The sequence below is a fragment of the Barbus barbus genome (assembly GCF_936440315.1).
Source record: "Barbus barbus genome assembly, chromosome: 4".
Lineage (NCBI taxonomy): Eukaryota > Metazoa > Chordata > Actinopteri > Cypriniformes > Cyprinidae > Barbus > Barbus barbus.
The window spans coordinates 41,514,324-41,531,035 of NC_136732.1; the positions used below are offsets into that span (position 1 = coordinate 41,514,324).

A 16,712-nucleotide genomic window follows, 5' to 3' on the forward strand; every position below is an offset into this window, starting at 1 on the left:
TGAGTTATGAAATTAAATTATCAGTTTCAAATATTTCTTAGTGATTCACCCGCTGATATCCTTAAAAATCACGAGCGCAATTATAATTAAATTAATTATCTTCCTATCAAAGCAATGAGGCTACGGTCCAACCTTAACGGTCTAAGGGGAAAAGACTAATCCTGACTAACGTTAAATGCCTTTATTCCTATAAAAAATTAGCTGCATTGCTTAACAATGGTTCATCTAAGTCTGCATTTGTTATAGTCCTTTCGAATGGGAGGAGAGTTATAGCATGAATAAATGCAAAGGAGAGAGAGAGAAATTATGTGAACACTCTTAGTGAGTTAAAGTTTAGTGGTGAAAGAGTTAACCGTTTAACACACACACACATACTGCACAGCACACTGCCTTCAAAACCCACAGGCTACAAAATGCTAGGTGCTAATCGCTAGCCTTCAATGCTACCAGCTTTGGCTAAGCTTCGATGCTACCTACTAGCTTCAGTTAGCTATGTGCTATGCTATTTGTTCACAAACAGCTTCAAAATGGCGCTCGCAGGCTGCGCGTGCGCACTAGGCCATTACCATGGTGACACACCTAGTTTCAGGGTATCTCAGGTTTCACAGCCATTTATTATTTATGAATATGCTATGAATTTTCAAATCAAACTAATGCCAGCTTAAATTCCTCCACCATTAAATATGTAGTGTTCTAACCACATCTTATCTTTATTTTAGCTTTTAGGGAATCACTCTTAAGATGATTATATGATTTATATGATTAATTGCTATCAATACGAATGTCCAACCTATACCTGGTTAACGATACCTTATTCACGACTTGTCCAGCAAGCATTAAAATCAGCACGTTATTTCTTAACAATTTGTTTATCTTATTCGCTGGCCAACGATAAAACAACCCAAATAGTTAACTTTAGTTATCAAGCTCATGAGCGTAGGTAACGCGATCTTTTTGGCAAATAATTACGATTTGCAAAATCACATAGCACAGACAAAAGATTTCTTAATGGAATCAAAGTTTATTTCACTACTATAACACAATACTAACTAGACAACACGAAACAGACGACTTAAACATACATACATAGAGTTGTTTTGATCTGAAGAGAGTCTTAGGCAAGGCAAGGCAAGGCAAGTTTATTTATATAGCACATTTCATACACAGTGGTAATTCAAAGTGCTTTACATAAAAGAAAGTGAAATAGACATTAAAATCAATAAAAACATGGAAATAAGAATAATAAAAACAAGGAATTTTAAAATGATATAGAAAATGATTTAAGATAAATTTAAAGAAAATGATTATACATAAAATATATTGCAGTCAGTTCGGACATATAGCACAGTGCTCATTCAACAACTGCACAGTTAAACAGATGAGTTTTGAGTCTTGATTTAAATGTGGCTAATATTTTAGCACATCTGATCTCTTCTGGAAGCTGGTTCCAGCTGCGGGCCGCATAATAGCTGAACGCAGACTCCCCTTGTTTTGTGTGAACCCTTGGTATTTCTAACTGACTCGATCCTAATGATCTGAGTGGTCTGTTTGGTTTATATTCAGTGAGCATATCAGCAATATATTTAGGTCCTAGGCCATTGAGTGACTTATAAACGAGTAAAAGTACTTTAAAATCAATCCTAAATGTAACTGGAAGCCAGTGTAAGGACCTGAGGACTGGTGTGATATGCTCAGATTTTCTGGTTCTAGTCAGAATCCTGGCAGCAGCTGTTACGGGGCTGACGAGACGTGAGATGTGCGGATCCATATGCAAAGCTTTATTAAACAACATGGTCAAGACAGGCAGGGTCAATCAACAGCAGACAGGTATGGCAAGGGCAAGACAAAGCAATCCGTGGAGCAAGCGTGGGTCAGCGACCAGCAAACAGTATCCAAAGGGGCAAGGCAGAGAGATAATCCAGAAGAGAGAGCAATAATCCAAACGGGGAGCGAACACAGTCCAAACGGCAAGGCAAACGGGTAAATCCAGGAAACAAAGGCAGGGTCAGACACGGCAGGAAAACAAGGCAAGACTAAGAATGGCTCTGTAAAGTTGCTATCTCTAGATGAGTGATATACGCTAACAATACTCGGCCCTGAGCAAGAGCAAGTCCCAGGATTATATGGTGTGTGGTGGTGATTGGGAAATGAGCATCAGGTGTGTGATGTGTGAATGGTGACAGCTGTGATCTGTGCAATGCATTGTGGGAAATGGAGTCCAGTGTGTTGTGAGTGAAAGTCAATGTGGTGAGCGGGTGACCTCTGGTGGTGGTTAACCGGGAGAGCATGGACCAGATTCGTGACAGCAGCGTTCTGGATGAGCTGCAGTTGTCTAATGGTCTTCTTGGGAAGGCCGGTGAGGAGACCATTACAGTAATCCACCCTGCTGGTGATAAAGGCATGAACAAGTTTCTCCAAGTCTTGACTGGAAACAAAACATCTAATTCTTGCAATATTTTTGAGATGATAGTATGCTGATTTAGTTATTGCTTTGACATGACTACTGAAACTAAGGTCTGTCTCCAGAATCACCCCAAGATTTCTGACTTGATTTTTCGTTGTTTGACCCCTAGAGTCAAGGTATGCATTCACCTTGAGAACTTCATCTTTGTTTCCAAATGCAATGACTTCAGTTTTCTCCTTGTTTAACTGAAGAAAGTTCTGGCACATCCAACTGTTAATTTCATCAATGCATTGGCAGAGGGAGTCAATGGGGCTGTAGTCATTTGGAGATAAGGCTAGGTAAATCTGGGTATCATCAGCATAGCTGTGATAGGCAATTTGGTTCTTCCTCATTATCTGACTTAGTGGGAGCATATACAGGTTAAACAAGAGCGGTGCAAGAATTTGCACCGCAAGAATTAGGTTCTAATGCTCGTTTCAACCTGAGGGAAATCACACGCAGAGGGAACGCTATCTTTACTCTTAAAAGATAAATGCAACCAATTCAGCCAATTCAGGAGATTTTGTCTTACTGTCTATTGCTTTCAGTTTTTTTCAGTCTTTTTGAGTTCAGGCTTTTTCTTCGGTTCAAGGAGTCTCTACTTCAACTTCTCTGCTTTCAGTTGAATTCAGTTCCTTCCCAGTTCGAGACGGACGTGCGCGGATTGGCGGCTTGGGAGGTCGTCGTCACGAGGGTACTCTTCAGTGGTTGGTTGGCTTCGTGCTGACTTGATGACGCTCTCAGGAAGTCGTTTTAGTTCTTAGCTTCAGATGTTAGTTTCTCTCAAAGTTTAACTGAGTCTTGGTCTCAGTTGCAATGCTCGGCCGTGATGTTAGTGGCAAGAAGCGCTTTGCAGCACGTGAGCAAACGAGAAACGAGCGAGTTGAGCTCAAGCTTTTCTTTTCAGTTTTCCAACACCAACTGAACTGTTACAGTTGTGCATCTGTTTTAACGGGCCGATTTGGGATCTGCCCACGGGCGCCTGACCCAATCAGATTCTTCCTGTGGGGCGTTTGATCCAATCGCAAGTGTTTCTGTGGGGCGCAGCTCCGCCCCACACAGCTGCGTTTTGTGCATACATTATCTGTTCAGTTGTTTTGTCACATTAAGAACTATTCAACAGCAGATTTCTATCCGTATTGCAATCATGCATTGATGAAAACAGATCATTTTCATTCACACCACAATATTATTCATGAAATTAGTTTTCGTCTGACACCAAACACCACATAATTTTGCATAACCAAAACACATATATCGATTCTATCCATTACGCAGTTAATGCATCGATTAAATTATCCTAAATAAACACATCGAGCATGTGGACTGAACATCTAGTGATCAGTTAAAGTTATACATTCTGGAAAAATATTACCATAAGTTCAAAATAACGCAACAAGCTTATAAATGTCACAAACAAAAACATTCTTCATATAGGTTGAAACTATATTGTCTATAGTGTTTTTGTTTTCGAGTATAATTTGTTTCAGTAGCTAGTAAACTAGTATAACTTTGTTAAAATACTTGAGCAAGGCTTTTTCCTCTGTGTCTGTTAGTGAGCAAAAACGGCGCGATCCTGGAATGTGCTAATAACGCAAGGTCATGGGAAGGTCACTTTCGTGGAGATCTGGGATTTGTCAGTTGTCAGAGTAAATCGTAAAAAGTCTTCTTCAGTGATTATTTTTCTTGAATTACTGCGCTTAATGGAGAGAGATTTAGGGAGGGTTTTGGGTGAAGTTTAATAAATCCACTTAAAGTTGCTCTTCTCTTAAAAGCATCCGGATGTGACTGTTCCATATATCCTGGTTTTATGGTCCCAGGAGAACAGGGGGTTCAGAGCAATGGACGCTGGAATGCAAGCTTTGATCCTTGCTTCAGGAATGTGTTGAAAATAGGTGTGTGTGCGTATCCTGATTAAGACCAGGCCTTACAAAGGTAACAATGTACAGTCATTGTCTGTCTGTCTGTCTGTCTGTCTGTCTATCTATCTATCTGTCGATCTAATCTATCCACTTATATTCTTTAGGTCTAGAAGACACCAGTGCTGCTGTACGAGCCTGTGCTTCAGCAACCTATACACTTCATCTGCCTGTCTCAAAATCAAACAAATTTCACTACAAGATTAAAGGTATTTCCCTTAATGTCAGTTTTGCTTGCTTATATAACACATTCATGTTTTTCTCAGTCGCTTTGGTGCATTTCTCAAATCAGAAATGAAATTTTCTAACTACTTGTTCAACCTCCACATTATCTAGTCACTTGTGCACATCATAAAAAGTTGATCATTCTTTTGAAAAAGTTGCGATTGCTTTGGTACATTCATGCAATTGATTATGTACATTTGTCTGCAGTTTCCTACTTTATTAGTTGGCAATAATACATGAGGCCACACACACACACACACACACACACACACACATTCTCTCACACACAAATAGACACACATCCACACATGCATTTAATACACTTAATAAAGTACATCACTCTTCATGCTTCAAAGGCCAAATTTAACATTTAAATGTATTTAATATAGTGACTTACCAGAACATTTGCAGAATTTTCAAGTTTACAGAAATTATTTGCACCTTTCATATTTCTGACCCATCGTTTATTTATTTTTGTTCGGCAACTTTTACAGCTTTTTTCATTTCTTGCTTTTGTCCGCACTGTTTACAAGTTTTGCAAGCCACAGAAATGTAGTCATTGCATGAACTGCATTTTTTGAATGTGGACCCAGTCATCCTGTGATAAACAAAAAACAGACATTTTAACATTAGCATCCATGTAGCAAGTTATCCATTGAATTGTTATATTGTTAATAGCTTCTAAAAACAGCATAGAACAACAATTTCCATGCTTGTTAACGCTGCTGGTATGGTGCTGTGTTTTGGAACATGTCATAAATTGGTTATAAACAAGTTGAAGTTGGTCCAAGCTGTTTCAAGCTTGTCATAAACTGATCAAAGCTGGTCCAAACAGGAAATGAGTTGATCTAAACTAATGCAAGCCTGGACCAGCTGGTCAGTGGAGTCCCCCGGTGGATTAAATATCACCTATTTGTACGGTATAACAATATCCACTCTGGCCTAATCTGAGCTCATAAAACATCATCTTAATTACTGATGGCGTTAGAGATTGTTTATGCTACATCACGCTGATTTGGATAACATTAACACATCTTTGCAGAAACATTTTAATACATCATTAAATCTGAAAGTTTTGAACAGTTCGTTATATGAGAAATAACATATCAAGTGAAAACCATTACATAATAACTAATATAGAAATATTAATGTATACTCTAGTTAACTTTTAATGTCAGGTAACAAGTAATAAAAAAGAAGGACGCTTACCTGTACAACTAATTCCCTTTGCACGATCATCAAATGCGCGGGAGATTATGCAAAACGAGAAACACCGGAAGTGGTCCGAGCAAAGCGAAAAGATTATTTTCGTACCTGAACACAGCACGTTTAAAAGTACAACATAAAAATATATGCAGATTTGTGTACTACTCTGCAATAACGATATATATATATATAAATGAAAAAAAAAAAATAATACAATTACCCAGCATGGTATTTTTTCTGTAATTAAAGCCAAGGCTAATGTGTGTGTGCGTGTGTGTACATTTCATGCTTTATTTCAAACACTTTTCACATTTTGTTTCTTTTTTTCTTTTCTTTTCTCTTCTTTTTTATTAAGCGCTGTCTAACATTCTCCATTCTGATTGGTCAGTCGCAACATTGGTTATGTTTTGGAAAACTAACCCTTATGATGATTTTACTGATTTTACTAAATATTTTTTAAATACAAATGATCATCAATACGTCAAAAACCATGTAATCTACATTAATTATTCCTTAAGTAAAATCACGCCTATTCTGTACAATCGACTAACAATATAACAATAAATAGCCAAACAAATGCAATAATACTGTTGTGAACCAGACAGATGCGTACGGATCCATTTGCAGGTTTTATTAAACAGGTGCAAACAACAACAGAGTCAATACTGAGGGTAAGGCAGAGGCAGAAACGATATCCAGGCAGTGGTCGGGGCAGGCAGAAAACGGTCATAAACGAGATAAACACTCCAAGGTCAGGGTAGCCAAACAGGAACTAGACAGGAGACTGGAAACAGGGAAAACGCTTGGAAATGACAGCCGGTGCAAATCAAGACTTCGCAATGAGGTGATAGGGAGAACAGCTTAAATAGACAGAAGTAATGAGAAACATCTGTGTGGGTAATCAATCATGGTATGGGGCATTATGGGAAATGGAGTCCCGTGTGTGTGTGTGTGGTGTGAGAGTCCATATGATGAGTGAGTGACATCTGGTGGCGAGTTAACGGAAGAGCATGGCCAGGATTCGTGACAAATACCTTTTAATACCAATAATAGGCTATTATAGGAATAACATTAATATATGATTTTTATGCAGTAATGACACACACTTGTTTGTTCAGTTTAATTTCCCACCGTTTATTTTCACAAACATAGAACAAGTTATTGGACATAACTGTATCTGGTTGAGGGGTGGGGGGTCTGGGGGCACTTAGATCGGACCTAAAGGGCTCTTCAGCATCGGCGATTAAAAGATGCCTTCTGTAGCCTACACATTAAAGGAACGTGATTTGAACGCCAATTAATGTATTTATTAGTAGTAGTAGTAGTATTAGTATGAGTCCTCGCTATATTGATTATTAATATCCTTGATTATTACTATGAGATTAGAATCAAACTGCTGTCTGGCCAGAGGAGAACGGAATACCGCTTCTTTATTTCCCTGTTTAATACTGTAAAGCTGCTTTGACACAATCGGCATTGTAAAAAGCGATATATAAATAACAGTGACTTAACTTAACTATTATTATTATTATTATTAAAAGAGATGTTACAAGGCGCAATCGCATATTTATCATATCTTTTGTTTGTCACAATCTTGCCACGCTCTGCCTATCACCTATAAAGTATGCAGTAGGTTATACGTAAGCATTTATACATTAATTATATGAAGATACGTAAGCATTCAAAATACGTAAGACCCTTTAGGTTTTTGAAGCCCAAAGACATATAGTATGTATAGGCGTCTGTTTAAACGTCACATGCATACGTTTTCCGTGGACAAATTTTACGTATAAATAGATACGTATTTTCATGAGATCACGTTGTTATATTACATGAACACAAATAACAAGTGCAATGACAGCTAAACATCCTGCATATATTTACAAAACCAAGCAAACATACTTTAAATAACGTCCTCAATAACAATGTCTTCATATTCTTCATATTCTTCTCCTAAATCACAAGCTCCTCAAGAGTGTTTTCTCTGACTGCAGGTTATTTCTGTGTAACCACTGAATCCGGCTGGGTTTCCTCCGTCGCGTCGCTCCTGCCGTTCTCCTGGTTTTGTTTGTTCAGTAGAGGATTCATCTCATGTGATTCTGCTGGGGTCTGGTTCTGGTTTGATCCACCGGCTGGAGCTTCATCAGAACCTGCTGCTGCTGCTTCTGTGTTCTGGGTTCAGAAAAAGACATATTTTAACATGATTTCATCAACAGTGTTTCTCAGACCTGCTCATGGAGTCTCGCAGGGTTCCTACACCTTGGTTAACTTCACATTCAAGGACCTTTCAAGGGCTTTCCAGGTCCAATACCCTCAAATTAATGTGAGGACACATCAGAGCAAGGTTAGATCGTGTTATCTTGTAAGATACATTGTTACAGTTTTCATGTGTCAAACACAACTATGCAATCTGTCTGTGCTGCAGTTGGATTGAACAGTTGGTTCGTCTGACCCCCGACTGGTTTCTCCCAAGGTTTTTATCTCCATTCTGTCTCTGATGGAGTTTGGGTTCCTTGCCGCTGTCGCCTCTGGCTTGCTTAGTTGGGGACATTTAATTTCCAGCGATATCGTCAACCTGATTGTACAGATACTATTTAAACTGAACTGAGCTGGACGATAAATCTCTGAATTCAATAATGAAATGCCTTTAACTGAAAATTGAGTGTTTAATCTTGTCATTTTACATTATTGACACTATTTTACTATTTAATACTGTAAAGTGCTTTGACAGAATCTGTATTGTTAAAAGTGCTATATAAATAAAGGTGACTTGACAATGCAAAAAAAAAAAAAATTTCTTGCTTTTATTTTTGGCCATATGACAGAGATCTGAAATTGAATTGTATTTCTGTTTTGCATAAAGCTGAAGAATATTCAGTACATCCTATACTGTATTCTAACATGACCTGATATTAACTTTTTCATGGATTTTATTGAAAAGAGCTTAGACTCATGTAAGCAGAAGTTTTACGATATATGAATATGCTTTTAGATTTTTCTTGCTTCATGGGTTTACATTATCTTAACAAGCAAAGCAATTCAACATGACATAAAAAAAATATTTGGGCAACAGATTATCACAAATGTTTTATGTTTATTGAACAAGGTGTCTGGGAGACGCTGAGGTACAGTCGTAGTAGTTTTGTGCGAGTGTGATCGTCATGGCAACTTACAACACAAAGCACCTCACGCGGGAAACATTTAACGTAACGCGTAAATGCACATAACTAACGTAAATCAAGCACACTAGTACGCACAGGCCACAAAGTGTCAGTGAAATAACACATTAACAGACCGGAGGGAATAATATGGAACTTTTTCCAGAACACTTCTTGCACAAAATAAATTCGCGCACTTTCACGGACCTGTATCTATGTATGTTTATTATCAAAACCTTTCCAGGGCCTTGAAATGATTGTTTCCAGATTCACAAACTTTCAAGGATTTCAAGGACTCGTGGGAACCAGTATACAGTAGAGTACTGCTGGGAGTGTTTGTGCCAGAGCAGATGATCAGGACGTGCTGTTACAGATATTACACAGGTATTATAGATTCACTTCATCTGAACTGGTTTGTGTCAGATAAAGGCAGAATCTGCTGGTCTGAGGAGCACTGATCTACAAACATCTCTGTGCTTCTGGAGAGCATCAGTGATTCTGAGACTAACCTGAGATTCCTGAGTCTGTGATCCAGCGGCTGTGGTTCGACGAGACTTCATTGCCTCCTGTGTTCACGACAAGACAAGAAAAGTTCATTTACACACATCTTCATTAATCATATTTCTGCTTTTCTGACAGTGATTTAAAGGTGCAGTCGGTAATTTTGTCCACTTTTTTAAAGAAAAGAATAGCACATTTCTACTCACTTTATCTCAGAAACCCTTCAACAGAGCTGAACAAAGCATGTTTTATTATATAAACGATTTAATTTTACTCAGTTAAATGTCCAAGTGTCTAACTGTTACTTTGCACATGTAATGGAGTAAAATTTTTTTTTTTTTATAAAAGTGAAGTACAAATACCCCAAAAAATCTGAAGTAATGAAGTGTAATTAATGTACACATCTGTCCCTTTATTATTACAGACTTTGGTCTGTGGAATCAGTTCATCAGGTGACAAATAGTAATGTGAACAGAACAGGTCTATTTCCACAATGACATGTATAAAGACTTCAGTCATACGCGTCAGAGAAAGATAAAATGCCCAAGAGCACCTCTAACCCACCGCAGGTGAATGAATCAAATCTAGTTTATGATACTAACCTGACATGACTGCAGACATGGTGTGATCCCTGAGGAGGAAAGGACATTTACATGATTAGCCTTTAGTGGGAAATAAATAAACTCAAATCTATTTGAAATACATTTATTTTGTGCAAAGTTTACTACAAATACATTTACAAATTTATGTATAAAACATGCTGCAATTGTACTTTTGTTATATTAAACTGGTATAATTAAAATCTGCTAAATTGGAAAAGCTAATTGTGTGCTTAATGCACTTTAATTTTGCAGAAGTCCAACTAAAGATATACTGAAGTGTGATTGAGCTCAAGAGACGCTATTGCAAAAATACTTCAGAAACACTTTAAATCTCTTGCATTTAAAGACTGATATTATTCAAAGATCATACAATCCTCATCAATAGTGACATTAAAACACATTTTAGGATTAATAAAGAAATGTGCATTGTATGCAAGTAGTACTCCAAACTAAGTTTAATTATTATTTGATATAAGTCTCAAGAGATATATCAGTAAATATATATTAATATATGACCTGAACTATACTTGTGTAAAATAAATGTATTTTAAATCTATTATTTACTATTTTAGATGCAGATCAGATTCAAACACATCAGACTCTTTAATAGATGAGTCCTGGTTTTAACAAAAATAAATAAATAAATAAAGCTTCAAATGTGCAGTCTAGTCTGTGAATGAATTAACTGGTGTGTTCAGAGCTGAAGATGAAGCGCTTCAGTTTAGTTTAGAAATGACTGAACAAACAGCATCATGGGTAATGAGTTACAATCATTATACAAACAGCAGAAATATCTCTCAGAAATGATGCAGTAAATACTAAACAGCGGTAAATCTGATCATTTATTTCCTGAAAGTGATGCATCCTAAAGATCATATTTTTACATGAAAATGAAAACACTTGGAGTGAATGTAATACATGTTCAGGTCATACTCACAGGGTTCAAATACCATTAACACCATCAGAAATAAAGTGAAGAGAGTTTCAGACGAGAAGACAACGATCCTCATGTCTCCCATCGCTCCTTCACCATTAACTGAGGATGAAGATCAACAAGAGAGTTTTATTACAACAGACACTCATATCCACCACAAACAGCATGAAGCACTGATTATAAACTCATATTACTGCTCCAAATTAATATCTCTGAATGGAAATGAGAAGAATCTGAACACTCTGCCTCACACTCAGATATTAGCACTCTCTCAAATGCTGTATTAGTTTATAATAAGCATTGATCTGCAGATATATGACTGTAACTGTATGGTGTGTGATGCTGAAGTGTTCAGTCACCTGTTTTCAGGATCAGTTCAATCATCAGAGCAACAGAGTTCAGTAACACAACACCAACTGATCCAAACACATACACCGCAGTAACACGGGGAAGAACTGAAAGATCAAATACAGTTTAATATCATCAGCTTTAGATCAAATAAAGCCACATTAACGTCCACTACAGAGAAAAAACACATCTTTCTGAACCTGAGTCTGTTTGGAGTTTGATTTCAGGCCTTGAATGTCATCAGGATAGAACAAGACATAATAAAAATAATATTTTGTAGAACAATAAGGTTTTTCATTCATTTATTGATCCTACTTCTATTCTTTTATAATCTGTTTTTGTCCTGTCGCTGTCATTCTGTTGCACTGGAGCTTCTGTCATCAAGTCAAAGTCCTCGAATGTGTTAACATACCCTGCAATAAAGCTCTTTCTGATTCTGATCCTGAACTTTTACAAGTAAAAGTAAAAATGTGGCCAAACTGTCCCCAATATTTGAAATTCTTGCACTGATGTCTGTCCTCCATTACGCAGCGCTCTTGCTAGGATGGCAAAAACCTTTAGAAGTGATATTTTCAGCCTGCTCTGACTCTGAGGTCTAACAGTGCTTGTCAGTCTCTAAATAACTGAGCTGGCCAATCAGATCAAAGTAGGCGGGGTTTAGCATTCACAGAAGCAGAGCATGATTTCCAGAGCAAAGCGTGAAACTAGACAGCGAGGTAAGATATGGAAGATGCAACTCATTTAATAATAGTTTAATAACTGTTAATAACATAACTGTTTTATTTATTTATTTATTTTTTACGTTAGAAATATTCTAATTCTATTTTATCTACTAGTTTACTTTTTATGTTGAAAAAAAACTTGCACTCGATTTTTTTTATTTATTATTTTCATGTATTATATTTATTTATTTAAAAACACTTGATCCTCTAACACATGCACTCTCTATTTTATTTTTGCATTATTTTCATGTATTATATTTATTTATTTAAAAACACTTGATCCTCTAACACATGCACTCTCTATTTTATTTTTGCATTATTTTCATGTATTATATTTATTTATTTAAAAACACTTGATCCTCTAACACACACACTCTCTATTTTATTTTTGCATTATTTTCATGTTTTATATTTATTCATTTTAAAACACTTGATCCTCTAACACATGCACTCTCTATTTTATTTTTGCATTATTTTCATGTTTTATATTTATTTATTTATTTATTTATTTATTTATTTATTCATTTAAAAACACTTGATCATGTAACACAAGCACTCTCTATTTTATTTTGGTATTATTTTCATGTTTTATATTTATTCATTTTTTAATTATTTAAAAACTCTCGATCCTCTAAAACACACTCTCTATTTTATTTTTGCATTATTTTCAGGTTTTATATTTATTTATTTAAAATTACTTGAGCGTCTAACACTTGCTTCTGTATTTTATTTATATTCTACATATTTTTGTATTATTATTAAAAAACACCTACATATACTTGTGTTAAGCTAACTGAGACTTGTTATAGCACTTATATATCATTTTGCGTTTGTTGGTTATTTTTGATTGCTTTTATTCATTTGTATGTCACTCTGGATAAAAGCATCTGCTAAATAACAAAATGTAAATGTGAATGAAGTACTAAAACCTGTTTTGTATCTTTATAACACACTGAGAAGTGATGAGAAAGTTATTAATGAATCAAAGCTCATCACAAGCAGCTTTTGCACAAACTGATGAGAAAAATATTAATATATAGACGGTTCACAGTCATTCACACAAACACTAAACACCATCCTGATAACACACATGACACTAAAATAATGCAATCAGCATTAAAAATGTAAGTAACAAAGGCCCGATGCTTAAGAAAAAAACAACAAAATCAAACAGTTTTTCAGTGTATATAGTAGGGGAAATTACGATTAATCAGTTAACAGGTTTTACTGGAGCATTATTACAGTCTTTTATTGTCTGGACTATGATAGTTTTTCACGGTGTAGAGACTGAATCTGTTCAGAGAGAAGAGAATAATCTAGAGCTGAGAGAGAAAGTCATCAGTGAGAAGATGATCAGAGCAGATGATTAATACTGTACCGAATGACTGAAATGAGCGTGTGACGTTGATCACTGCCCAGAGTAACTGAAGAAACACAATCATACAGGCCCATCCAACACGATCTGAACACCAACAAACACATCGGCTTCATCATCATCATCATCTTCATCACAGCAACAGTTTCTTACAGGTCTTTATTAAATCAAACAGTTCACTTTAGCATTAATATACTAGAAAGATGTTTCAGTTTCTGAGTTATATGCAATGATGATATTATCGTACCCTTTTCATTTTCCAGAGCTATGATGTAGAAATAGACCAGTACAGCATTGATCAGTAGCATCAGAGTGAAATACACTGATCTCCTGACCGCAGGTGAACCTGGAAAATACATTTATTATTATTAAAACACTGCATATCTGTGTCTGACACTGACTGAATAAACTAAACAACTCTTCATGACCGTACATTAAACACAATATATAAACATTTCATAAATGCTCAAAACAACTGAACACAGATCATTATTTCTGAAATCACTGTAAGTATTTTACTCTCATTTAACCCTGAGAAGATGATAAATTCATAAAGACTAACAGAGAGCAGTTATGAGTTATATACTGATCAGATTATGATGTTATTAGTGTTTGTATCAGGGATCAGATCATAATTCATCAAACACTTACAGCCCATGTCTTGACCACATGTAACATCCCAATTGTATCTGGTGACTGTGAGAAACACTGGTAAAACTGCAACAATGAAGAATCCTGGAGACAGAAGAGTGATTATATTACAGTTTTTTACAATTGCTATTACAGATTTTTTAATACTTTTAACAATTTTCTAAAACTCTTAACACAGTTAGCACTACATCCACCTGTGTAAGCTATACTATTAACACATTTCTTGTTGCTTTAACACAAAATGCATACAATTAACACAAATTTAAAATGCTTGAACTTCTTTTACACACAAGCTCAAACAAGACCAAAACAATGGATTTTTACTGCCAAATTTACCAATGCTTTAACACATATGTCAGAACAGATAACACCATGTTCTAAACCTAACCTTACAGGCTAAAGTCAAAGTGAACAGCTGTTCATATTGTAAATTGAAACACAAATATATTCCCTGTCTTTTATTCCAATGATATGAGAAACAGCTTATTGAAGTTCACATTATCTCAGCTGATTCCCATCTAGGAAGCACACTCAGGTGTTGAGGTTCTTTCAATCACATGATCATATGTTCTAAAAGAGGACTCTTTGGGCTGATCTTGTGTGGAAAAGGAACAATATAGAGCAACACAAAGAAAGAAAGAAAGAAAGAAAGAAAGAAAGAAAGAAAGAAAGAAAGAAAGAAAGAAAGAAATGCCTGCACGAGGGAGAGGAAGATGAGTACCAGGACAAGGGAGAGGAGTAGGGCAAGGACAAGGACAAGGGAGAGGAGTGGGGCAAGGACAAGGACAAGGGAGAGGAGTGGGGCAAGGACAAGGACAAGGGAGGGGAGTGAGGCAAGGACAAGGACAAGGGAGAGGAGTGGGGCAAGGACAAGGACAAGGGAGAGGAGTGGGGCAAGGACAAGGGAGGGGAGTGGGGCAATGACAAGGGAGGGGAGTGGGACAAGGACAAGGGAGGGGAGTGGGACAAGGACAAGGGAGGGGAGTGGGGCAAGGACAAGGGAGGGGAGTGGGGCAAGGACAAGGACAAGGGAGAGGAGTGGGGCAAGGACAAGGGAGGGGAGTGGGGCAAGGACAAGGGAGGGGAGTGGGACAAGGACAAGGGAGGGGAGTGGGACAAGGACAAGGACAAGGGAGGGGAGTGGGGCAAGGACAAGGGAGAGGAGTGGGGCAAGGACAAGGGAGAGGAGTGGGGCAAGGACAAGGACAAGGACAAGGGAGAGGAGTGGGGCAAGGACAAGGGAGGGGAGTGGGGCAAGGACAAGGGAGGGGAGTGGGACAAGGACAAGGGAGGGGAGTGGGACAAGGACAAGGGAGGGGAGTGGGGCAAGGACAAGGGAGGGGAGTGGGGCAAGGACAAGGACAAGGGAGAGGAGTGGGGCAAGGACAAGGACAAGGGAGAGGAGAGGGACAAGAACAAGGACAAGGGAGAGGAGTGGGGCTAGGACAAGGACAAGGACAAGGACAAGGTAGAGGAGTGTGGCAAGGACAAGGGAGAGGAGTGGGGCAAGGTAGAGGGAGAGGAGTTAGAATGCGTGGTGGCGCTCAAAGAAGGACCAGAGCTAGGGTAACTGATCAAACCGGCTTTGCTACTGTTCGGACGCTCTTGCTTATTGCTCTGCGCTTTGCTCCCTATTTTTGCATTTTTCTCTCCAAGATTTTAACTTCAGCAGATCAGCACAGTACTCAGACAACACATTTTTTGGGGGGAAAATTAAGACTTTCTCCCAGCAGTTTATATTCCAGAGACGGAAAAACACAGCTGTCTACATTCAAACAGACGAGAGAAAATGCCTCTCGTGGAATCTACTTGCTGCATGAACTGCCACAAACTTCTACAAAGGATTGCGGTTCTTGAAACAAAGTTACTTGCTGGACTTCCAAAACAGGCGGAACACACATCAGACGGTCATCGCGGACCCCCTCAGCATACAGCTGGTGAGTCCTCTGAATCTCAAAAGTTTATACAAAGTGTAGAGGAAAAAGCCGAAACAGATCGACAGACAAATCGATGGCACAAACAGGGAGCGAGACCCAAAGGCAATCGAGACATCAGATTATCACGAGTATCTCGTATTGCTGCCGTAGCATCCTCTACCCCAGATACGGCTATGACAAGACTTGTAAACACTGGTATCTTACCACCCCCTATACATCTTGAGAACAGATTTGAAGCATTAACGAATGTGGATGAGGAATCCGCAAATGTGACTAAACACGGATCGAATCAGCCAGCAGCTAACATCGCTATTAACAGGCGCTCAAGGTCGAGCAGACAGCGGCTTTCAGCTCAGAGCGCAGCCGAGCCCAGGACTCTGATAGTGGGTGACGCTATTATCAGAAACATCAGTTACAGGACTACAACTACATACTGCTTTCCTCAAGCAACCGTCTCTGATGTGAACAAAGAACTTCGGAACATTCTGATGAAGCACAAGACTGCAAATCGAGTCATCATCCATGTGGGGAAGAATGATATTCGGAAGGAGCAGTCGGAACTCCTTAAGAAGGACTTCAGTGAACTCTTTGAAACGCTTCAAAGTCTTGAAGTTCAGTCGTTCATCAGTGGACCACTCCCAGCAAGGGGAACTAACATGTTCTCACGGTTGCTTGGGCTGAATACATGGCT

The 16,712-nt window shown here is 37.9% G+C and overlaps 1 protein-coding gene across 1 annotated transcript; it reads right to left on the bottom strand.

Moving 5' to 3' along the window:
• Positions 1–7,692: 7,692 nt before the first annotated feature.
• LOC306863946 (uncharacterized protein) lies at positions 7,693–13,773 on the bottom strand. The gene is made up of 7 exons (XM_079407570.1): positions 13,681–13,773; positions 13,437–13,520; positions 11,348–11,443; positions 10,992–11,090; positions 10,055–10,083; positions 9,461–9,517; positions 7,693–7,965 (listed from the first exon to the last, which is right to left on the bottom strand). The coding sequence occupies exons 1-7, from the start codon at positions 13,739–13,741 to the stop codon at positions 7,789–7,791; spliced, it is 603 nt and encodes a 200-aa protein (XP_079263696.1). The 5' UTR covers positions 13,742–13,773; the 3' UTR covers positions 7,693–7,788.
• Between the last annotated feature and the right edge of the window lie 2,939 nt (positions 13,774–16,712).

Excerpts from the sequence above, each read along its gene's own strand:
- LOC306863946 (XM_079407570.1), bottom strand. The coding sequence starts at position 13,741 with ATGCTACTGATCAATGCTGTACTGGTCTATTTCTACATCATAGCTCTG. Across the intron at positions 11,444-13,436 it reads ACGCTCATTTCAGTCATTCG|TTCTTCCCCGTGTTACTGCG; the intron begins GTACAGTATTAA and ends TTGATCTTTCAG. Across the intron at positions 11,091-11,347 it reads TGAACTGATCCTGAAAACAG|TTAATGGTGAAGGAGCGATG; the intron begins GTGACTGAACAC and ends CTTCATCCTCAG.